Here is a 24127-nt window from a genome sequence, read left to right as displayed (position 1 = left end):
TTTAGCTCTTCCATGATCGTCACTGTACCAGTGTAAGACTCCACATAGTGGGTAAATGAGAAGTGGTGAAATAAATCTCAGACTTGGGTCAGGCAGTTTAGGACTTGAATTGCTGAACATTGTGTAGAAGGCACTCGTGCTAGTACCTTCAAAAGCACGTCAATATTCCTTTAAAGATTAAATGAGGAAGAGATATGATTGCTTGCAGGTTTACACACTTATTTCTAAGCTGGTATAGCACCACCATTTTAAGATGAGCAAAACCACAATACTTGTGGTCTTCCCGACAGTATTTATTTTTGTATTTTCCCATCCCAAACCAATTAGTATTTCTGCCAGTACAAGCTGGCAACCTGGTTCTGGGCTTTGTTAACATTTTTTGGTCCAGCCGCTGTGGGTCTTGGTAATGTATTACAACATTTAAGTATCTGCCATGTCCTATCAAATTGCCTGTTTTATACCACTGCTACTGACTCCTTGTTAATATACGTTCAATGTATATGGACAATACATCAGGAAAGATTCTTTATGATAAAATTTCCATCAAAAGTGTGAGAGAGAGCTCTCTGACTGCACACTAGGTAAATAGCCTTCCCGTTCTGGAATTTAGCCACAAAGACCTATTGGTCCTAGGTTTTATTGCAGTTTGGTGCTGAGCCAGGGTACTGGTAGGTGTGTTACACTTGGTCTCAGTGCCTCTGGGCTAACCTACAGGAAAGCAGTCAGAATTGCTGTTGCTCAATATCAAGTCACATCTTCTGGAAGGTGCCATGTGTGGATATTGGGTGAGGACAGTAAGTTGAATGAAGTACCAAAGGATGTTGGCACCAGCAAAATTTATGCTGTAACCATAAGGATCAGAGAAGAGGCGAGAAACAGTAAAATTAAATGATTTCTCAGCAATAACATTTTATAATATTTGGCCAGATTTTCTAGGTCGGACAGAGGTACCAGTAGCAACAATCAAAAAGGAGCAAGAAGGCAAGGGACCATCTACAAAGCGCCTTCTTTTGCACGAAGTACCGACTGGGGAGCTATGGGTTCGTCTTGATCTTCAGCTGTATGAACAGAAGACGTTACTTTGAAATTCAGGCTTCAAAACTTAGAATGTTCAGTGACTAAAATTGTGGCAATCTATGTGTGACATAGATAGAAATATTTTTTCTAGAATTATGGAGAACGTCTAACAAATGAAACCTCACAACCAAAGTACACTGTGATGTTCAGCAATGGTTGTAGCCAAATAGGTGCCAGTTTTGTTGTTGTGGTAAATTCACAGGTATTTTGCCTTTTTTTGCCACTTTCTGCCCATTTTCCTCAAATAGTGTAAACTTCCACCATTGATCAGTAAGGAACATTAAATCCAAGTTTCAGCAGTGTGGGCAATGAGGGAGCCAGATCATTTTACCCCAGTTGAAGACAGCCTTACCGGGCGAGAACTACTCAAGGCAAACTTCACTGCTGACTTGTCATTAAACATAATGAAATGAGAGTCTAATAATCTATGCAGAATCCAAGAAGTCAAGCAACAATTGAGCCTTTGTAAATTTGAAAACAAATAACTTTTGAATTGTCTGGACATTGCTCTATAATTGCAAAAACTGTACTTCTAAAAGCATTTTGTGAAGTAATTGAACAGAATTTGGATATACTTTCAAGTGAACAATCAAAGTGAAAAATTGGCATCATACAGTAAATGGAAGCTAAGGGTGGTGTACACTGATAATATCTCAGGATATTTGCTGGAGTTGCAAGCTGCTTATAACAGCTTAAAAGTGAATGAGAGGTTCCCGGCTATTGAACAGAGTAAAAGAAAAGACTTTTTTGTAGAACTTTCTTTGTTGCACTGAATAAAAACAAATACAAATTATTTTTTGTACATTATAAAAGCAGTGCATTAAGAAATCTTTACCTTGGCAGCAGTTTTTGTCTACAGTTAACAGTAGATAATGCAACTTGCCTTAGTTCAGGTAGCTTGTAAACTGAAATCTTTTTTGAAAATTTATTTCTCCTTTTTATCTAGTCATATGTCAAAATATTTGTCCATCTCTAGAAGCAGACATGAACCATACCAATGGTTTTGTCACTATCAGTAAGTTTTATATACATCGGTGGAAATAGTTTTACACTTGGTGGTATTACCTTGCAATTTCAGATTTTATAAGTAAAATATTTGATCAGATCAGACCAAATTTAATGACTGGTTTCTCAGGTGCCAGCTCCTTTATTAGATTTGTTTATATTGCATTTATAATCTTGGTTAGATTTTTTAAGATTTGTATTTTGTACATGTCCATCATTTAACTGGTGTAGTGTTACCAGAAAATTGTTCGGATTGAGTGAGAGAGAATGGTTAAAGAGAGGTGACAAGAGGCAGAAATGACTTAATGGGTTCCTTTTTTCCATGTCGTATTTACTTGAGAAATTACAGAACAGTTTAGTCAGGACTTCAGCAAAACTGTCTTAACGTGTTCCAAAGATAAAATGAGACTGATTGCTGGAAATGTGAAATAAAAAGTGTTGGAAATGGCCAGCAGTTTGGTCAGAATATGAAAGGAAACGACAGATAGTTCAGTTAGTTATGAAAGGTTACATCCAAAAGATCGCCTATCTCACTCTCAGTTGCTGATTGACTGGTTCTGCATTTCTGCCAATTTCTGGTTTTATTTAACTACTGACAGGATTCCTTTGGTTACGGGTGAAGGCATGCACTAAGATGTAATCTACAAGTGAATAATTTACCGATATCTGTGATTTCTTTTGGCATTGTTCTTAACCAATGTTTTTTGAGAATCCACAATCAGTTCTCAGTTTTCTCCATGAAATACATGCATTGGCTAAAATATTATTCTGCTGTCTATGTTCCTGCAGAGGTGCAATGGGCTTTCAAACAGTTCACATCTACTTCAAGCGTTATAAAGAAAATTTATTTTGAACTTACTGCAATGGGTTTTCTGCTTGAACATAAACATTTTATGTAAAAAATTATAACTTTGAAATGTGCAGGTATTGTCTGTCCTTTGATGTATTTGTAACACAGCATAGACTAGCATCACTGCATTATGCATGTGCTGTTAGATGAAACCAGAAGAATATAATTTTAAAAATTTCATTTTCTGGCATTCACTGCTGAAGACACCATTTGAAACCTTCCTTGTTGGAGTTCCTTAGCCTTAGAAGATGCAAGATTGATTGTTGAGGCGATGTTTAGTGAAAGTGGGCTATCAGGTGATATAATACAAGTGTGCAGTCAATAATATAACCTGTACACTACAGAACTGCTGCTAGCAGTAACATGGGAGCTCTTGGTGCTGCAGAGTCCTTCATTTTACGACGCGGGGCACGTTCATTCTACAGCCAAAGTTTTCACACGTGCACTTTTGTGGCTTCCACATATGACCGTGGGTCTTAGCTGATGGGTCAGGTAGGTCAGTAGAACTCAGCAAATTGCTGGAAATATTCAGCAGGTCTGGCAGCAGCTGCGGAGAGAGGAACAGAGTTTCAGGTCAATGACCCCTTCATCAGAACAATAATGGAAAGGTGCCGTAAGTGAAATATTTTCCTTCCATTTAGTTGAGGCCTACAAAATAATAATGGATATGTTACTTCTGGAAGCCTGAGTGACATATCAGTATTATTGCCGTTAACTCAAGTTCAAATTGAATGCATTAACTTAAAAGCGATCATAGATACTAGATGGGGAAGGTAATGATCAGAGCTATACACATAGTTTCATGGGAGAATCACTGATAAAACTCCAAATGTAATGCATCACCTGAATAGGTTTCTAGTAAACCCATGTTCAAATCTTTAACCAAATCAGAGACGCAGCTGAAATTTTCATAGGGGTTCTCTCACATCCACTACTGACAAGATTGGCAGAAACCTGTTTTCCAGAGTTTCTAATGAAGTTACAGCAGGAGCTTGGGAGAACCCCAATGGACATTTTTACCCCATATTGGTTATTGAGTCTCAAAGTACACTTGTCCTTCCTGCATCCTCTTTCCCATTCCTAAAAGAATTGTTGTACAATTGGCCATTCATTGTGTCTGTGCCCTACTGAGCATTTTGGTGGAGGAGAACATGAGCTGAGTTAGATGCTTGCATATTTTCCATTAGGCATCTAGTGGATGGTAACCAATGGTAAAAGTTTGTGAATTTCACCCAATGCCCTCCCCAACAAGGGATGTAGGGCCACTATGCTTAGCCAACCCACCACAGACAAAGTATTGTTTGTGGATCCTTCTCAGTGAGTGTAGCTCAAATCCATCACATAGTGTGGTTTTATCTGCTTAGCCATTGAGGAATTTTGTTTTTTCTTACTCTCACCTCCTTTATTTTTCTCAGTGTTGCCATTATCACTCTATTGCTTACCAGGAATGACTCAAGTGTTGGAACTCACTACTGATATGTCCCTTTTTTACTCTTCTATCTGGTGGTCAAGCAGAAATTTGCAATGAAAGGTAGCAGAGTTCTCGGATTCAAATAAGGATCTTCTGAATTTTTCGTAACAGGTTTCCTGATTACTGCTAAGCTTAAATTTGTGGAGAAATCCTTTCAGCACCTCTGCAATAATATGACTGCTGCAATGTTTGAAAATTACACTAGGTGCTGTAATGACTGAACAGCATCCAGTAAAATGGCAAGAAATACCTAATATAAGGATTCTGATCATTCTTTAAAAATAATTAATTTCAAACAAAAAGATGCTAAACTGTAGTACTATATAAATACAATGATTTATTGCTGACTTTTTCAAACTGTCTCAAAAGCAATCATTATACAGTTGACCAAGCTGCTAGAAAATTGGCATTGACTGCCAGACCATGCCACAATATGGTATCTTTAATGGTCATTTAAAATGTTTGCATCTGAATGTATAAAAACCCAAAATAGCTGCAAGCTATGCGGCATTATTTAGTTTTCTTGAGCGCAAAAATGTACATTATAAATGAGGGAACAGGGAATGTCTATTTTGCCAAATATTTTTCCTACCTACAGGAGCAATAGCTATAAGGGTTATGAAAACACACTGTGGGGTATTAAACCTCTTTGATAATTCAGTCAAACCACTGTCAAACTGTTACTAGTATTGAAAACAAGCATTTTAAAGGGGGAATGCAACTGGAAGTTGTATAGTTTAATATTTAAGAAGTCTTGGCATGTAAGTTTGTTTTTTTCTTTGTGTTAAATCATGTAAAACTTATTTTAAATCTGTTATGCCACTGCCTTTCCTATGCAGTCTGCTGTAGAGAATCTCTTTGCACTACTGTGGTATGTCTCAGTTGCTTTTGTAGACTGAATTTCCTTGTATAGTATGCAGTTTGATAACAATTCTGTATAATGTATTGTCAATAAAATTGACACTTTTAAATTATGGGATGGTATTTGTGTCCGCATTTTGCTTTATGAAAATAATGGTAATAGAACAGGTTCACCTTCTGAACAGAAGATCGTTAGTGTAAAACACACTCTAGAACTTGAATGCATAACCTTGGTTGACACTCCAGTGCAGTACTGAGCGAGTGCTGTATTGTTGGCGGTGCTATTTTAAATTAGATGTTAAAGCAAACTTGGTTCAGTTGCATGCTAATGTCACTAGAATCTTTAGGTATGGATGCCTACCACCTATTCTATACTGCTATCTTTGATTTTATGCAAGTTTAGCCTGTAAACACATAGCAGTGTAACTTGGCCCATGGAAATTCTTTCATGCTATAGGATTAATTGTAACCTAACCCACCAGGTAAGAAACAAAGTATTGAATTGAGCACCTGTTTTACACTTGGCCCTTTCATTTAACTCAATTGTGACATTTTTTGCATACAACTTTATATGTTAGATAATGAAACAAGAAGTTTGTGAACATTAAAAGGAGGATGATGATGTTTGATAGCAGTATAAATGTAAATACTAACCTCGAATTCTTGCTTGGATTCTGGGATATACTCAACTGAATCCCAAAATCCTAGATCACAAACATCTAGGATTGCAAATGCCTCAGAGAAAACAACATCAGGCTCCACTCATTCTTAGTGTGCTTCACAAAAGCACTAATGAGCTTTGACATATCAGTTAAGCAACTTATTAGCTGCTTGAGAACTTTTAACAGATTTCAGGTGTGTTATGATTGGATGTTACCTTTTTTGTTCCCAGTGATGAAGTCATAAACTAAGAACAGCAGATATTTGTATGTTTGGTTCATTTAGCTTGGAGAGATTAATAATTCTGACAGTAAGTTTTAACAATAACTAGTTTATTACATATTTAAGATCTATATACAACCTTACAGAAGTATGTCTAATTCCACTGAAGCCATGCTGCTTCTCTTCTCCAACTCTATTTGTCATGTCATCTTTTGCATCAAAGTGGGAGGTATTACTCTCACTGTCCCTGACATTAACCTTTTCAAACCCTTATACTACATCTCCCCACCCCCCAAGTATGACATCACGGCTTCACAACTGTCCCTGATGGTGGTGTTGTCAGACTCGGAAGATCAGTAGTCTTTCTCTGAACTCATTTCTTGACTTGGAAGGCCTGCATTGAGGTTTGTAATATCTGGTGCTTTCTGAATTTCAGGTTCAACATCTGGTTCATCCAAATGTATAACTGATGCCTTTGATGAATAGAAAAATAAGATTTCTCCTGTTCTTTAGTACATACTTCAGAAGCTACTTATCATCTCTCTGAAAGATTACTCCTTCTCGATCTTGTTCTCATACCTATACCTTTTCTCCTTTCATCAACTTGGGTAGGTTGTGAGGAAGAAAGACAAGTTTGGATAACACGGGATATTGTGAGCCTAATCAAAAAGAAAAAGGAAGCATTTGTAAGGGCTGGAAGGCTAGGAACAGATGAAGCACTTGAGGAATATAAAGACAGTAGGAAGGAACTTAAGCAAGGAGTTAGGAGAGCTAAAAGGGGTCATAAAAGGTAATTGGCAAACAGGATTAAGGAAAATCCCAAGGCTTTTTATACATATATAAAGAGGGAAAGGGTTGGCCCACTCAAGGACAGAGATGGGAATCTATGCGTGGAGTCAGAGGAAATGGGCGAGGTGCTAAATGAGTACTTTGCATCAGTATTCACCAAAGAGAAGGACTTGGTGGATGATGAGCCTAGGGAAGGGAGTGCAGATAGTCTCAGTCATCTCATTATCAAAAAGGAGGTGGTGTTGGGTGTCTTGCAAAGCATTAAGGTAGATAAGTCCCCAGGGCCTGATGGGATCTACCCTAGAATACTGAGGGAGGCAAGGGAAGAAATTGCTGGGGCCTTGACAGAAATCTTTGCATCCTCATTGGCTACAGCTGAAGTCCCAGAGGACTGGAGAATAGCCAATGTTGTTCCTTTGTTTAAGAAGGGTGGCAAGGATAATCCAGGAAATTATAGGCCGGTGAGTCTTACGTCAGTGGTAGGGAAACTATTAGAGAGGATTCTTCGGGACAGGATTTACTCCCATTTGGAAACAAACAAACTTATTAGCGAGAGACAGCATGGTTTTGTGAAGGGGAGGTCGTGTCTTACTAATTTGATTGAGTTTTTTGAGGAAGTGACGAAGATGATTGATGAGAGAAGGGCGGTGGATGTTGTCTATATGGACTTTAGTAAAGCCTTTGACAAGGTCCCGCATGGCAGACTGGTGCAAAAGGTGAAGTCACACGGGATCAGAGGTGAAATGGCAAGATGGATACAGGACAGAGGGTAACAGTGGATGGGTGTTTTTCTGAATGGAGGGATGTGACTAGTGTTGTTCGGCAGGGACCTTTGCTGTTTGTAGTATATATAAATGATTTGGAGGAAAATATAGTTGGTCTGATTCGTAAGTTTGCGGACGACACAAAGGTTAGTGGAGTTGCGGATAATGATGAGGATTGTCAGAGGATACAGCAGGATATAGATCGGTTGGAGACTTGGGAGGAGAAATGGCAGATGGAATTTAATCCGGACAAATGTGAGGTAATGCAGGTGGGAGGTATACAATAAATGGCAGAACCCTTAGGAGTATTGACAGGCAGAGAGGTCACTGAAAGTGGCAATGCAGGTGGATAAGGTAGTCAAGAAGGCATACGGCATGCTTGCCTTCATCGGTCGGGACATAGAGTATAAAAATTGGCAAGTCATGATGCAGCTATACAGAACCTTAGTTAGGCCACACTTAGAATATTGCGTGCAATTCTGGTCGCCACGCTACCAGAAGGACGTGGAGGCTTTGGAGAGGGTACAGAGGAGGTTGGAAAATCTCGGATTGTTTTCACTGGAAAGACGGAGGTGGAGGGGCGACATGATAGAGGTTTACAAAGTTATGAGCGGCATGGACAGGGTGGAAGAGTCAGTTACTAGGGGACATAGGTTTAAGGTGCGAGGGGCAAAGTTTAGAGGGGATGTGCGAGGCAAGTTTTTTTACACAGGGGAGGTGGTGGAAGTAGATACGATAGCGACGTTTAAGAGACATCTTGACAAATATATGAATAGGAAGGGAATAGAGGGATATGGGCCCCGGAAATGCAGAAGGTGTTAGTTTCGGCAGGCATCAAGATCGGCGCAGCTTGGAGGGCCAAATGGCCTGTTCCTGTGCTGTACTGTTCTTTGTTATAGAGTCGTACAGCATAGAAACAGGCCCACCTCGTCCATGCCGACCATAATGCCTATCTAGACTAATCCTACCTGCCTGCATTAATTCCATACCCCTCTATGCTTCGTTCATTCAAGTACCTGTCCAGATGCCGCTTAAATCTCGCTACTGTTCCTGCCTCCACCACCTCCTCTGACAGCTCAATCCAGATACCCACTATTCTTTGTGTGAAAAATTTACCCCTTTGATCCTCCTCCCTTTCACCTTAAATCTATGCCCTCTAGTTTTAGTCACCCCTCCCATGGGAAACAGACTCTGGCTATCTACCTTATCTATGCCTCTCATAATTTTATATACCTCTATTATGTCCCCTCTCATCCTCCTCTCCAGGGAACACAGACCCAGCCTATCCAATCTCTCTTCATAACTCAAGCCCTCCAAACCAGGCAACATCCTTGTGAATCTTTTCTGCACCCTCTCTAGCTTAATCACATCATTCCTGTTGTGCGGCGACCAGAACTCCACACGGTACTCCAAATGCGGCCTAACCAACGTTATGTACAACTGCAACATGACGTCCCAACTCTTGTACTCAATGCCTTGGCCGATGAAGGCAAGCATGCCATACGCCTTCTTCACCACTCTGTCTACCTGTGTTGCCACTTTCAGGGAACTAAGTACTTGCACCCCAAGGCCCTGCCATTCACTATATCTGTCCTGCCCTGGTTTAACTTCCCAAAATGCATCACTTTGCACTTGTCTGCATTAAATTCCATTTGCCAATCCCTTGCCCACTTTCCCAGTTGATCTATATCCTGTTGTAACCTTAGACAACCTTCTTCACTGTCCACTATACCACCAATTTTGGTGTCATCTGCAAACTTACTAATCATGCCCCCTACATTCACATCCAAGTCATTAATATATATGACAAACGACAGAGGGCCCAGCACCAATCCCTGCGGCACACCACTGGTCACTGGCCTCCAATCTGAAAAACAACCCTCCACTACCACCCTCTGCCTCCTATCACCAAGCCAATTTTGTATCCAATTGGCTAGCTCACCCAGGATCCCATGTGTTTGAACCTTCTGGACCGGCCTACCATGCGGGACCTTGTCTACATGGACTTTAGCAAGGCCTTTGACAATGTCCATCGCCCTGCCCTTGTCAATCCTCTTGGTCACCTCCTCGAAAAACTCAAATTCGAGAGACATGATTTCCCACGCACAAAGCTATGCTATCCCTAATCAGACCATGCCTTTCCAAATGCATATAAATCCTGTCTCTCAGAATCCCTTCCAATAACTTTCCCACCACTGATATAAGGCTCACCGGCCTGCAATTCCCTGGCTTATCCCTGCTGCCCTTCTTAAATAAAGGTACAACATTAGCTATCTTCCGGTACCTCACCCATGGCTAACAATGATACAAAAATCTCTGCCAGGGCCCCAGCAATCTCCTCCCTTGCTTCCCATAGCATCCTAGGATACACCTGGTCAGGTCCTGGGGATTTATCCACCTTAATGCGCTTCAAAACTTCCAACACCTCCTTTGTAATGTTGATCTGCTTCAGGATATTTGCTGTTCCCTCCCTTGAACTCAATAGCTTCCATGACCTCCACGGTAAATACAGACGAGAAGTATTCATTATAGACTACCACACTGATCCTTAAGGGGACATACTCTCTCCCTAGCTACCCTTTTACTCTTAATATACTTATAGAATCTTATCTGCCAGGGAAATCTCATGGCCCCTTTGCACCCTCCTAATTTCCTTCTTAAGTATACTCCTACATCCCCTATACTCCTCGAGGGACTCGCTTGATCCCAGCTGCCTATACCTGCCATATGCCTCCTTCTTTGTCCTGACCAGACCCTCAATATCCCTCGTCAACCAAGGTTCCCTAAAATTGCCAACCTTGCCCTTCCATCTAACAGGAACATGCCGGCCCTGAACTCTTCCTATCTCACTTTTAAAAGCCTCCCACTTGCCAGACATCCCTTTACCTGTAAACAGCCTCTCCCCATTCAACTTTTGAAAGTTCCTGTCTGATGCCATCGAAATTAGCCTTCCCCCAATTTAGGACTTCAACCTGAGGACCAGTCTTATCCTGAAGCGAATACAGTTATAGTCACTGGTCCCAATGTGCTTCCCCACTGACTCATCAAGCACCTGTCCAGCCTCATTTCCAAAGAGGAGGTCGAGTGTAGCCCCTTCTCCAGTCGGGCCATCCACATACTGCTGCAGAAAACTATCCTGGACACGCTTAAATTCGTCCCCATCTGATCCCTTAGCACTAAGGCAGTCCCAGTCAATATTAGGGGAGTTAAAATCACCTACTATTACAATCCTATAATTCCTACACCTATCTGTGATTTCCCTACATATATGCTTCTCCAATTCCCTCTGACTATTGGGGGGCTGAAAGTATAATCCCATCAGTGATCACCCTTTCTTATTTCTAAGTTCTACCCATATGGCCTCGCTGGACATTCCCCCTGGGCTATCCTCTCTATGTACTGCCGTGATGACCTCCCTAATCAATAGTGCAACTCCCCCTCCTCTCCTACCTCCACCTCTATCACGCCGGAACATTGAACTGCCAGTCCTGCCCATCCCTCAACCACGTTTCCGTAATAGCTATATCACAATCCCATGTACCGATCCATGCTCTGAGTTCATCTGCCTTACCTGTAAGGCTTCTTGCATTAAAGTAAATGCAGTTTAGCCTACCAGACCTTCCATGCTCCCTGCCCGGCCTGCCTACTGGACTTGCTTGCTTTAATCTCTACGTTTGCCTCAACTATCTCATCGGAGAGACTACTACTTTGGGTCCCACCCTCCTGCAAGACTAGTTTAAACCCTCCCGAGTAGTACTAGCAAACCTCCCCACAAGGATATTGGGCCCCTTCCAGTTTAGATGCAACCCATCCCTCTTGTATAGGTCACCTCTGCACCAGAAGAGATCCCAATGATCCAAGTAGCTGAAGCCCTCACGCCTACACCAGCTCTTTAGCCACGCATTCATTTGCCTTATCCTCCTATTCCTACCCTCACTAGCACATGGCACAGGGAATAATCCTGAGATTACAACCCTAGAGGTCCTGCTTTTTAACCTTCTGCCTAACTCCCTATATTCACTTTGTAGGACCTCATCTCTCTTCCTGCCGATGTTGTTAGTACCAATATGAACCACGACCTCTGGCTGTTCACCCTCCCCTTTCAGAATGTCCTGCAGCTGCTCCGAGACATCCTTGACCCTAGCACCAGGGAAGCAACATACCATCCTGGAGTCTCGTTTGCGCCCACAGAAACGCCTATCTGCACCCTTTACGATAGAATCTCCCATCACTATAGCTCTTCCACCCTTTTTCCTCCTCTGCTGTGCAGCAGACCCCTCCATGGTGCCACGAACTTGGCTTTTGCTGCTTTCCCCAGGGAGGTCATCCCCCCCCAACAGTATCCAAAGTGGTATATCTGTTTGAGAGGGGGATGGCCACTGGGGACTTCTGCACTACCTGCCTACGCCTCCTACTCCATCTGGCGGTCACCCATCCCTTTTCTGCCTGTGCAGCCATTACCTGCGGTGTGACCACCTCACTAAACGTGCTATCCACGGCATCCTCAACATCGCAGATGCTCCACAGTGAATCCACCCGCAGCTCCAGCTCCGTAATGCGGGTAGCCAGTAGTTGCAGATGGATACACTTCCTGCACACGGTCATCTGGGGCATTGGAAGCGTCCCTAATTTCCCACATAGTGCAGGAGGAGCATATCACAGGGCTGAGCTCTCCTGTCATGATTTACCCTTAGATTAATTACTTACTCCCTGAATTAAAAAATACTAGTTACACTAGGGGCCTTGTTCTACACACTCCAATCTAAAGTCCTTAAAATAAAATACTTTAGTAGGACTCACCTTCTCACCAGAGGTTTTTTTCCAACAAAAAAAACTTCCCCCTTTTTTTCAAAAGATATTTAAATGCACTAACAGCTGCTACTCACCAACCAATCAGCTTGCAGCTCTCCTCTGACGTCACTTGGCTTTTTTTTCTGAACTCCGGCGCATGGAAGAGCTCCTCTCCGCTCCCAGAAGGTAAGAGGAAGGTTATAGTTATAAGCTTGTTGTCTTCGCTAAGACTTTTTTCTGTCTTGAACTCTGATAATCCTGGACTTATAGCCCTGAAAGTAATTGTTTGGGTGGGATGGGAAGTTGTGTTCTGAGCTTCCTTCCCATCAACAGTTCTGATGGTTCTAATCCACACTGGACTTGCTTCGTTAGTGGGTGTGGTATCTTCCTAGGTGTGAAAAGACATACAGGTTTAGTATCTTTTCGCAAAGTAATACCATATTCGGTCTTAAGTCTTCCTAGACCAGTAAATAATTTCAAAAAGTCTTTTTGGAAGTGACTCCTGGATTCTTGCTGCTTAACTTTCACTTTCCTGATAAGATTAAGAAGCTCTTCTACTTAAAAGATAAAATTCTTGATTCTGTAGAACATACAGTCTTTCCAATATCTGCTTTGTATTGCAGTGTTGCCTGTAGCTTCCCCTTGACTTTCAGTTTAATCCCTCCTGGACCGTGTAACTGTTTCTGTTGGTTGCAGGCAATGCGTTGATAACCACAGTTCATTGTCTGATAAAACTGTTACACTTGCTCCAGTATCTAGTTTAAAGTTGCTGATATGTCCATTGACATATTCCAGAATGCATGATTAGGGTCATTGATCTCACCAAGGAAGTTTTTTGATTTGTCTTCTGATGGAGATTGTTCAACTTCATTAATAGCTCTATGCGTGAAGACTTTTCCGTTAGAACCTGTGAAAGTAGAGGTTTTACTTTGGCACATCTTCCCAAAATGGCCAACTTTCTTACAGTGAGAGCATTCTGCTTTGTTAGCGGAACACTGTTCGTGCCTGTGGGTCTTTTTGGCACCACAACACTGGAAGGGTTTTATGGTGTTTTGCACTTTTCCTCCCAAGTGTACCTCATTTTCTGGTGCTTTTACAGTCCTGTGCTAAAAGGAACTGTATGATCACAGTAGGTTTCCCGAACCAAGGTTTTTCTTCCCCTCTCAGGATTGCTGTGTTCTGCTTATGGACCACACTGCTTGTCTCAGCAGCTGTACTGCTTTTTCTAGGGTGAGGTCTTCCTTAGACTGCAGTAAATCTGAGAGGGATTCATCAGCAATACCTACTACAGTGCAGTCTCATATTAATTCTGCTTTTAGATCTCCATATTCGCATCCTTCAATTGGCCTGTAAAGGTCATTAATAAAAGCATCTGCTGGTTCACCTGGTTTCCAGACACTTCTGTTGAATTTGGCCCTTTCTAGAATCTGGTTGCTTCTCAGGTTGAAATAATTATCAAAGATTTTTAAGACTTCTTCCAATTTATCTGCTGTCTCACTAATGCCTTGTCTTGCAATAACATAATCTGCTATTGCTCCTATGGAATAAAGTAATCTGTTGACTTGTTCTGCTTCAGAGTTTTTGTCTAATTTGGAAGGAAATCTGTACATTAAAAATCTTTTTCTTCGAAGTGACCAGTTTTGAGTTTTATTTGGTCCTTCCCTATGTGTGCAAACCTCTCTGGTCGTGTAAGTTTAAGATCCATAGCTTTTCTAAGCTCTCTAGGTAGTTTACTTGCTGTTTGAAATTTGCCTTCCAGTATTGGAAGTTTTCCCATGCTTCTCAGCCTTGCACTGACTCCCACTGTGATCACTGTCTTTCCCTGGGGCATCTCTCTGCTAGACTAGGTATTTATTTCTTGAACGCAGCTTTGCAGCGTTCTTTCAATAATCTCTTCACTCCCTTCCCCTGGAGTATCGAGTATTTGCAGCCGCTTTTTTATCGTGCTGTCTTGCGGGGGCCATGTGTAAAGGATCCGCCCTTGCTAAGAACTAGTTTTCCTGGTGCTGTCTGCTGAGCGCACTGTTAAATCAATTTTCTACCCTTTTTTTTTAAGGGCTGCTCACCAGCTCCCCAATTGTTGCTCGAGTTCTCCTACTTGAAGTCTGCGATCGCTATATCAGGTTTTTTTCCCCCCCACAGACCAACACACCTCTCTGGTGCAGCCTGAAAGCCTCCACAAGCTAACTTCCCAACTCTCCGTGTCTTCACTTCGTCCGTGGAGCAGCCCACAGCCTGGGCTCGAGTTCTGCAGTTTTGGAGCTACCTCTTTCAGGTCTGACTTGCCAACCTTCTTTAAAGTTGTTTTTCAAAGATTTCTGGGTCATAGAGTCATAGAGAGATACAGCACTGAAACAGGCCCTTCAGCCCATCGAGTCTGTGCCGACCATCAACCACCCATTTATACTAATCCCATATTCCCTACCTTCCCTCAATTCTCCTACCTATGATAGCTAACGACAAATTATTTCGTCAAATTATTCTCTTCCCCACAGGTACTTGCATTAAACTGCAAGCATTTGTAAATAGAAATAACTGGAAAAACAGCATCCATAGAAAAGCATGAGAATGTTTCAGGTCTTGCAGCCTTCTTTAGGAGGCCTGGATGCTGTCAGACCCAAGTATTTCCAGCTTTTTCTGTTGTTTTACATTCTCAACACCTCTTGTATTTTGTATTCCATTTTAATAAACATTGATACATTTAATAAGTAGTATGTAGTGCTATTGCATTTAGTCAATTCTTTGATAATGAATAAAAATGTTTTTAATTTTGTGTGACAAATTACCTCTTCAGATTCTGGCAACTAAGTATCTCTGCTCTTTGCTCAACTAGCAGCTTTTACATGCAGTCAAACAATAATAGTCATTACATTCCATATTAAGTAATGTTTTATTACCAGTTAGCTTTAGCGATAGTTGTTGCACAAGGAGGCCAAAAACAACTTTCAGGAACTGGCAAATCTTAGGACACATTAAACTAAACTAATCCGGAGTGTCTGCTTCTCCATGCTGTGGAAGGTAATTAGAATGCCCATTCAATGTGAATCTTAGAAAAGCTTCTTACAAATCTGCATCTTCCCAGTAAAAATGGATGATGAACTCACATGTGTTTAGCTCTCCAAACCATTCGTTTCCTTTGTGTAGATGAAATAAAATTAATGTTAAAAAGATCTAATGTACATAACTTCAGTACTAAACTGGTTAATACATACAAAAGCAAAATACTGCAGCTGCTGGAAATCAAACAAAAAATAGAAAATGCTGTAAATATTTAGGACATGCAGCATCTATGGAGAGACCTTTCATCAGAACATTCAGTTGTTTATAAAATTAATATCTGCCGCTTTAAAGTTCACAATACTACTGACTTGCATTTATGTAGTGTCTTTAACGTAGTAAAACAACACAAAATGCTTCACAAGAGTGTAATCAGACAAAAGAATTAACAGCGAACTAAAGGAGGAGACATTAGGACAGGTGACTAAAAACTTGGCTGGAGGTAGGTTTTAAGGATCACAGAATGGCACAGCACAGAAGGCAGCCATTTGGCCCATTGTGCCTGTGCCAGCTCTTTCATTGAGATATTCCAATTAATCCCAATCCCTGCTGTTTCTCTCCTAATTATTTTCCTTTCAAGTATTTAACCAACGCTTATTTGAAAGTTACTACTGAATCTGCTTCCACCATCCTTTCAGACAATGCATTCCAGTTCGCAACAATTTCCTGTGTAAAAGAAATGTTTCATGTCACCTCTGGTTCTTTTGCCAATCAACTTAAATCTGTGACCTCTGGTTACTGCCTTCCACTGGAAACAGTTTGTCCTTATTTACTCTTTCAAATCTCTCCTTAATCTTCTCTGCTCTAAGAATGGCCATCTAAAGTTCTCTAGTCTCTCCACATAACTGAAGTCCCTCCTCAGTAGCACCATTCTGGCAGATCATCTCTGAATCCTCGCTAAGGCATTCTTCCTAAAGTCTGGTGCCCAGAACTGAACACAACACTTATAAGTGTTTTATAAAGGTTTAGCATAACTTCCTTGGTCTTGTACTTGATTCCTTTATTAACAAAGCCAAGGATCTATATGATTTTTACCAGTCTTCTCAACTTGTCCTGCCACCTTCAAAGACTTGTGTACGTACAACACACCCAGGTAGTCTGTTCCTGCAACTCCATTAAAATTGTATCATTTAGTTCACATTACCGCTCATTCTCTATCAAAATGTATCACTTCACAACTCTCCATTAAATTTAATTTGTCATGAGCCTGCCCATTTCACCAGTCTGTTATTGTCCTCCGGACGGTTTACTACATTTACAAGTTTTGTGTCATCTGCAAACATTGAAAATATGCCCCATTAATATATAGATTCGCAGTGGTCCTAATACTGAGCCCTGGTGAACACCACTGTATTCCTCCCTCCAGTCTGAAAAACAATCGTTCATACTACTTTCTGTCCCTTAACCAATTTTGTATCCATGCTGCCACTGTTTCTTTAATCCCATGGTCTTGAATTTTTGTTAACAAGTCTATTACGTGATATTTTGTAAAATGGCTTTTGAAAGGCCATATGATGTTCTATTTTGAGTGTCTTAAAGGGAAAAGGAAACGTATAGGGAGGGAATTCCAGAGCATAGGGCCTAGGCAGCTGAAGGCACAGCCACCAATAGTGAAGCAAAGGAAGCCAGAATTGGAGGAACACTAAATTCTTGTAGGGATATAAGACTGGAGGAGGTGACAGATAGTGTGGGGGGGGGGGGGGGGGGGGAGAAACAAGGCCACAAAGGGATCTAAACACAAAGATCAGAATTTTAAAATGAAAGTATTCAGGTATCAGGAGGCAAGGCAGGTCAGCAAACATAGGGGTGATGGGTGAACAGGTCGAAGTTAGGATATGGGCAGCAGTTTTGGAGGTCTTGTTTGAAAACAAACTTTACTGGAAGTCACATGACTTAAGCTTAATAAATAACACAAACCTTGGTGACTTGGGAAACATGTTTACAAGAGGAGTGACTTATTATATCAGGAAGGTTGCTTTTGGGATATTGTTTTGACTTTCTGGTTGTGTTGTGGACTGTTTTGAGTTAGTTGGCGGGCAGCCTACCAAGACAGAAACATCCAGCTCATCTCTTTCTTCACTTCTCTGAAAAGCCCTGAGAGTTCAGTGTGTGTGAGAGCCACATTTCTCCTGAGAAGCTGGAAAAACCTGCCGAATTAATCCTCGACGCCACCTGAAAAGAACTACTACAGAAAAGATCCCAGTGACCCGTCTACGTGTTCTCAGACACCAGATTTATGCCATTTTGGGACACGACATATCTCATCGTTTTCTTCAAGAATTAACAAGTATTTGCCCAAAGTATTTTATTGTCTTTTTTAGTAAAAGAGCTCTGCAGAGAAAATTTCTTTATTTTTCTTTGACCAGTGTGTGTGTGTGTGTGTGTGTGTGTGAGGACATTTAAAAAGAGAACCTTCATATTTCAATCTGTATGTTAATGCTTTGCTTCGTTACCGGATAAGACTTGTTTTATAATGAACAGATAATTTTGTTGTTTATTAAAGAAACCTGGTTGGTGTATTTCATTCTGGGATAAAGAGTAGAGTATATGATTGACTATCGGTAATTGGGTAAACCTTTAAAATATATGTTGTGATCTGTGGAGAAGTGGAACTAGAAAAAACAGTGCACTGCCCCTACCTCAGTCTTAACTGTGTCTCTCTCAGTCACTGTGTATGTATCTCTGCCTCTCCTCGTCTGTGTCTGTCTGTCTGTCTCTAGCTCTGTCTCTTCTCCCCCCCCCCCCCCCACCCCCTTCCCCCTAATCAACACTCTGGCTCATCTCCCTCTATCTCTGGCTCCCCTCCCTCACCCTGACATCGCCGGGCCACAGCCAATTGCCATGCTTTCTGAGAGAAAGGGGGACCAGGGAGCAGGGGAACTACATTTCCCAGCAGAGGTTCACTCACCGAAAACAGCAAGGGCAGCCAATTGTCAATCATAGAAATCTTTGGCGGACCAGAAGAAATTTCTCACCCCTGAAGCTGAAAGAAATGGCTGAAGACAAAAACCAGGTGCCAAGGAGGAGGAACAGCCGAGTAGTTTACATTCGCAGACCGGATGGAAACCTTTGGCGAGCTGGATCCTGGCCCTCGTGCCGTATATTGGACAACCCTGGTCTATAACATGCTGTTTCTGCTGTTTAGCATGCATGTAGTCCTGTGTAGTCGCTTCAAGTTGGCATCTGATTTTCAGGTAATCCTGCTGCTGCTCCTGGCATGCTATTTCACACTCCTCATCGAACCAGTGTTGACCCACCTGGCCTGATGATAATGCTGGGCCATGAGGTTGCAGAGTCACAATAAAATATAATTCTGCTGTTGCTGATGGCCAGCAGCGCCTCATGAATGCCATCTGAACTGCTAAATCTGTTCTGAATCGATCTCATTTAGCATGATGGCAGGCCACGAAACACCATGGAGGGTGTCCTCAGTGTGCAAACAAGACTGTCTCCACAAGAACTGTGCAGTGGTACACCTACCAATATAGATGTATCTGCGACAGGTAGATTGGTGAGGATAAGGTCAAGTAGGTTTCCCCTTGTGTTAGTTCTCTCACCACCTGGCGCAGGTCTAATCTGGACTTCAGGACTCAACCAGTTCAATTAATAACATTGCTACTAAGCCACTCATGGTGATGAACATTGAAGTCCCCCTCCAAAGTAGCTTCTGTGCCCTTGATCCCTGAATGCTTCTTTCACAGAAACATTCGAGTGCAGAAGGAGGCCATTCGGGCTATCGTGTCTGCACCAGCTCTCTGAAAGAGCAACTCCCTTAGTTCCATTCCATTACCTTCTCCCCATAACCCTGCACATTCTTCCTTTTCATATAACTGTCTAATTCCCTTTTGAATGCTTCAATTGAACCTGCCTCCACCACGTTCTCAGGCAGCGCATTCCAGACCTTAACCATTCGTTGCATGAAAATGTTTTTCCTCATGTCACTTTTGCTTCTCCTGCCAAATACTTTAAATCTGTGCCCTCTTGTTCTTGATCCTTTCATGAGTGGGAACAGTTTCTCTCTATCTACTCTGTCCAGACATAGAACATAGAACAGTACAGCACAGTACAGGCCCTTCGGCCCACGATGTTGTGCTGAACCTTTAACCTACTCTAAGATCAAACTACCTACATACCCTTCATTCTACTATCATCCATGTACCTATCCAAGAGTCGCTTAAATGTCCCTAATGTATCTGCTTCTACTATCACCGCTGGCAGTGCATTCCACGCACCCACAACTCTCTGTGTAAAGAATCTACCTCTGACATCTCCCCTAAACCTTCCTCCAATCACCTTAAAATTATGCCCCCTGGTGATAGCCCTTTCCACCCTGGGAAAAAGTCTCTGGCTATCCACTCTATCTATGCCTCTCATCATCTTGTACCCCTCTATCAAGTCACCTCTCATCCTTCTTCGCTCCAATGAGAAAAGCCCCAGCTCCCTCAATCTTTCTTCGAAAGACATGCCCTCCAGTCCAGGCAGCATCCTGGTAAATCTCCTCTGCACCCTCTCTAAAGCTTCCACATCCTTCCTATAATGAGGCGACCAGAACTGAACACAATATTCCAATATTCTAACCAGGGCTTTATAGAGCTGCAGCATAACCTCGCGGCTCTTAAACTCAATCCCCCTGTTAATGAAAGCCAACTCACCATACGCCTTCTTAACAACCCTATCAACTTGGGTGGCAACTTTGAGCGATCTATGGACATGGACCCCAAGATCCCTCTGTTCCTCCACACTACCAAGAATCCTGTCTTTAAGCCTGTATTCCGCATTCAAATTCGACCTTCCAAAATGAATCACTTCACACTTTTCCAGGTTGAACTCCATCTGCCACTTCTCAGCCCAGCTCTGCATCCTGTCAATGTCCCGTTGCAACCGACAACAGCCTTCCACACTATCCACAACTCCAGCAACCTTCGTGTCATCGGCAAACTTGCTAACCCAGCCTTCCACTTCCTCATCCAAGTCATTTATAAAAATCACAAAGAGCAGAGGTCCCAGAACAGATCCCTGAGGAACACCACTGGTCACCGAGCTCCAGGCTGAATACTTTCCATCTACTACCACCCTCTTTCTTCTATGGGCCAGCCAATTCTGTATCCAGATAGCCAACTTTCCCTGTATCCCATGCCTCCTTACTTTCTGAATGAGCCTACCATGGGGAACCTTATCAAACGCCTTGCTAAAATACATATACACCACATCCACTGCTCTTCCTTCATCAACGTGTTTCTCACATCTTCAAAGAATTCAATAAGGCTTGTGAGGCATGACCTGCCCCTCACAAAGCCATGCCGACTGTCTCTAATCAAACTGTGCTTTTCCAAATAATCATAAATCCTGTCTCTCAGAATCCTCTCCAATAATTTGCCCACTACCGACTTAAGACTGACTGGTCTATAATTCCCAGGGTTATCCCTATTCCCTTTCTTGAACAAGGGAACAACATTTGCCACCCTCCAATCATCCGGCACTACTCCAGTGGACAGTGAAGACACAAAGATCATCGCCAAAGGCGCAACAATCTCTTCCCTCGCTTCCCGTAATATCCTTGGGTATATCTCGTCTGGCCCCGGGGACTTATCTGTCCTCATATCATTCAAAATTTCCAGCACATCCTCCCTCTTAACCTCAACCTGTTCAAGCATATCAGCCTGTTTCACGCTGTCCTCACAAACGAACAGGTCCCTCTCACTAGTGAATACTGAAGCAAAGTATTCATTTAGGACCTCCCCTACCTCCTCCGACTCCAGGCACAAGTTCCCTCCACTATTTGGCACCCTCCAATCATCTGGTACTACTCCAGTGGACAGTGAGAACGCAAAGATCATCGCCAAAGGCGCGGCAATCGCTTCCCTTAATATCCTTGGGTATATCCCGTCTGGCCCCGGGGACTTATCTGTCCTCATGTCTTTCAAAATTTCCAGCACATCCTCCCTCTTAACATCAACCTGTTCGAGCATATCAGCCTGTTTCACGCTGTCCTCACAAACGACCAGGTCCCTCTCACTAGTGAATACTGAAGCAAAGTATTCATTTAGGACCTCCCCTACCTCCTCCGACTCCAGGCACAAGTTCCCTCCACTATTTGCCACCCTCCAATCATCTGGTACTACTCCAGTGGACAGTGAGAACGCAAAGATCATCGCCAAAGGCGCGGCAATCGCTTCCCTTAATATCCTTGGGTATATCCCGTCTGGCCCCGGGGACTTATCTGTCCTCATGTCTTTCAGAATTTCCAGCACATCCTCCCTCTTAACATCAACCTGTTCGAGCATATCAGCCTGTTTCACGCTGTCCTCACAAACGACCAGGTCCCTCTCACTAGTGAATATTGAAGCAAAGTATTCATTTAGGACCTCCCCTACCTCCTCCGACTCCAGGCACAAGTTCCCTCCACTATCCCTGATCGGCCCTACCCTCACTCTGGCCATCCTCTTGCTCCTCACATAAGTGTAGAACGCCTTGGGATTTTCCTTAATCCTACCAGCCAAGACTTTTTCATGTCCCCTTCTAGCTCTCCTAAGTCCATTCTTCAGTTCCTTCCTGGCTACCTTGTAACCCTCTAGAGCCCTGTCTGATCCTTGCTTCCTTAACCTTAAGTAAGCTTCCTTCTTCCTCTTGACTAGCTGTTCCACATCTCTTGTCATCCAAGGTTCCTTCACCCTACCATCCCTTCCTTGCCTCATCGGGACAAACCTATCCAGCAGTCGCAGCAAGTGCTCCCTAAACAACCTCCACATTTCTGTCGTGCATTTCCGAGAGAACATCTGTTCCCAATTTATGCCCCCCAGTTCCTGCCTAATAGCATTGTAATTCCCCCTCCCCCAATTAAATATTTCCCCATCCCGTCTGCTCCTGTCCCTCTCCATGACTATAGTAAAGGTCAGGGAGTTGTGATCACTATCACCGAAATGTTCTCCCACCGAGAGATCTGCCACCTGGCCTGGTTCGTTGCCAAGCACCAAGTCCAACATAGTCTCCCCTCTAGTCGGCCTATCTACATATTGAGTCAGGAAACCTTCTTGGACACACCTGACAAAAACTGCTCCATCCAAACTATTTGCACTAAGGAGGTTCCAATCAATATTAGGGAAGTTGAAGTCACCCATGACAACAACCCTGCTACTTCTGCACCTTTCCAAAATCTGCCTCCCAATCTGTTCCTCCGTGTCTCTGTTGCTACTGGGGGGGGTCTATAGAAAACTCCCAATAAAGTGACTGCTCCTTTCCTGTTTCTAACTTCCACCCATAATGACTCAGAAGACAAACCCTCCTCGACGACCTCCCTTTCTGCAGCTGTGATACTATCCCTGATTAGCAATGCCACTCCCCCACCTCTTTTACCTCCCTCCCTATTCCTTTTGAAACATCTAAACCCCGGAACATCCAACATCCATTCCTGCCCCTGTGATATCCAAGTCTCCGTAATGGCCACAACATCGTAGCTCCAAGTACTGATCCATGCTCTAAGTTCATCACCCTTATTCCTGACACTTCTTGCGTTAAAATAGACACACTTCAACCCATCATACTGGCTGCAACTTTGCCCTGTCAACTGTCTAACCTTCCTCACAGACTCTCTGCACTCGGTATCTGCCTGTTCAACAGCTACCCCATCCACCGTTCCGTAGATCCGGTTCCCATCCCCCTGCCAAACTAGTTTAAACCCTCCTGAAGAGCTCTAGCAAGCCTCCCGCCCAGGATATTGGTGCCCCTCCAGTTCAGATGCAACCCGTCCTTCTTGTACAGGTCCCACCTTCCCCAGAAGGTATCCCAATGATCCACATAACTGAAGCCCTCCCTCCTACACCAGCTCTGTAGCCACGTGTTCAGCTGCACACGGTCTCTGTTTCTAGCCTCACTAGCACGTGGCACCGGTATCAATCTTGAGCTTACTACTCTGCTCGTCCAGCCTTTTAGCTTCCAACCTAACTCCCTATATTCGCTTTTCAGGTCCTCATCCCTTTTCCTAGCTATGTCATTGGTACCAATGTGTACCACGACTTCTGGCTGCTCCCCCTCCCCCTTAAGAATCCTGTAGACTCGATCCGAGACATCCCTGACCCTGGCACCCGGGAGGTAACATACCATCCGGGAGTCTCGTTCGCGACCACAGAATCTCCTGTCTGTTCCTCTAACCATTGAATCTCCTATCACTATCACTCTCCTATTCTCCCCCCTTCCCTTCTGAGCCACAGAGCCAGGCTCAGTGCCAGAGACCTGGCCGCTGTGGCTTTCCCCTGGTAGGACCCCCCCCATCCCCAACCGTATCCAAAACGGTATACTTATTATTGAGGGGAACGGCCACAGGGGATCCCTGCACTGTGCGCCTATTCCCTTTCCCTCCCCTGACGGTCACCCAGCTACCTTTATCCTGTGACTTAGGTGTCAGTACTTCCCTATAACTGCTCTCTATCACCCCCTCTGCCTCCCGCATGATCCGAAGTTCATCCAGCTCCAGCTCCAGTTCCATAACGCGGTCTGTGAGGAGCTGGAGTTGGGTGCACTTCTCACAGGTGAAGTCAGCAGGGACACAAGTGGTGACCCTTACCTCCCACATCCTGCAAGAGG

General features: G+C 43.1%; 2 protein-coding genes across 6 annotated transcripts in view; one reads left to right on the top strand and one right to left on the bottom strand.

The window, feature by feature from the left end:
• Window positions 1-5379, top strand: part of LOC137358614 (intersectin-2-like) — a 113072-nt gene extending 107693 nt beyond the window's left edge. Inside the window, exon 26 of the mRNA XM_068024686.1 lies at window positions 928-5379. Within this exon, the coding sequence (XP_067880787.1) occupies window positions 928-1085 (158 nt within the window). The 3' untranslated portion in view covers window positions 1086-5379. The remainder of the gene's footprint in view (window positions 1-927) is intronic.
• The window catches only part of fam228a (family with sequence similarity 228 member A), a 58756-nt gene continuing 36511 nt past the window's right edge, over window positions 1883-24127 (bottom strand). For 2 of the 5 annotated variants that reach the window (XM_068024701.1, XM_068024709.1), the window contains 2 exons: window positions 12586-12878; window positions 1883-3479 (listed from right to left, as the gene is read on the bottom strand). In XM_068024701.1, the coding sequence (XP_067880802.1) occupies window positions 12755-12878 (124 nt within the window). In that variant the 3' untranslated portion in view covers window positions 1883-3479; window positions 12586-12754. Of the gene's footprint in view, window positions 3480-12585; window positions 12879-13044; window positions 13398-15387; window positions 15625-24127 lie in introns of those variants that run through there. The other 3 variants (XM_068024719.1, XM_068024729.1, XM_068024740.1) reach the window with 3 other exon arrangements.

Source organism: Heterodontus francisci, chromosome 3, assembly GCF_036365525.1.
Source record: "Heterodontus francisci isolate sHetFra1 chromosome 3, sHetFra1.hap1, whole genome shotgun sequence".
Lineage (NCBI taxonomy): Eukaryota > Metazoa > Chordata > Chondrichthyes > Heterodontiformes > Heterodontidae > Heterodontus > Heterodontus francisci.
The sequence above is the reverse complement of the archived record's forward strand: the minus strand, read 5'-3'. Positions and strand labels throughout refer to the sequence as shown.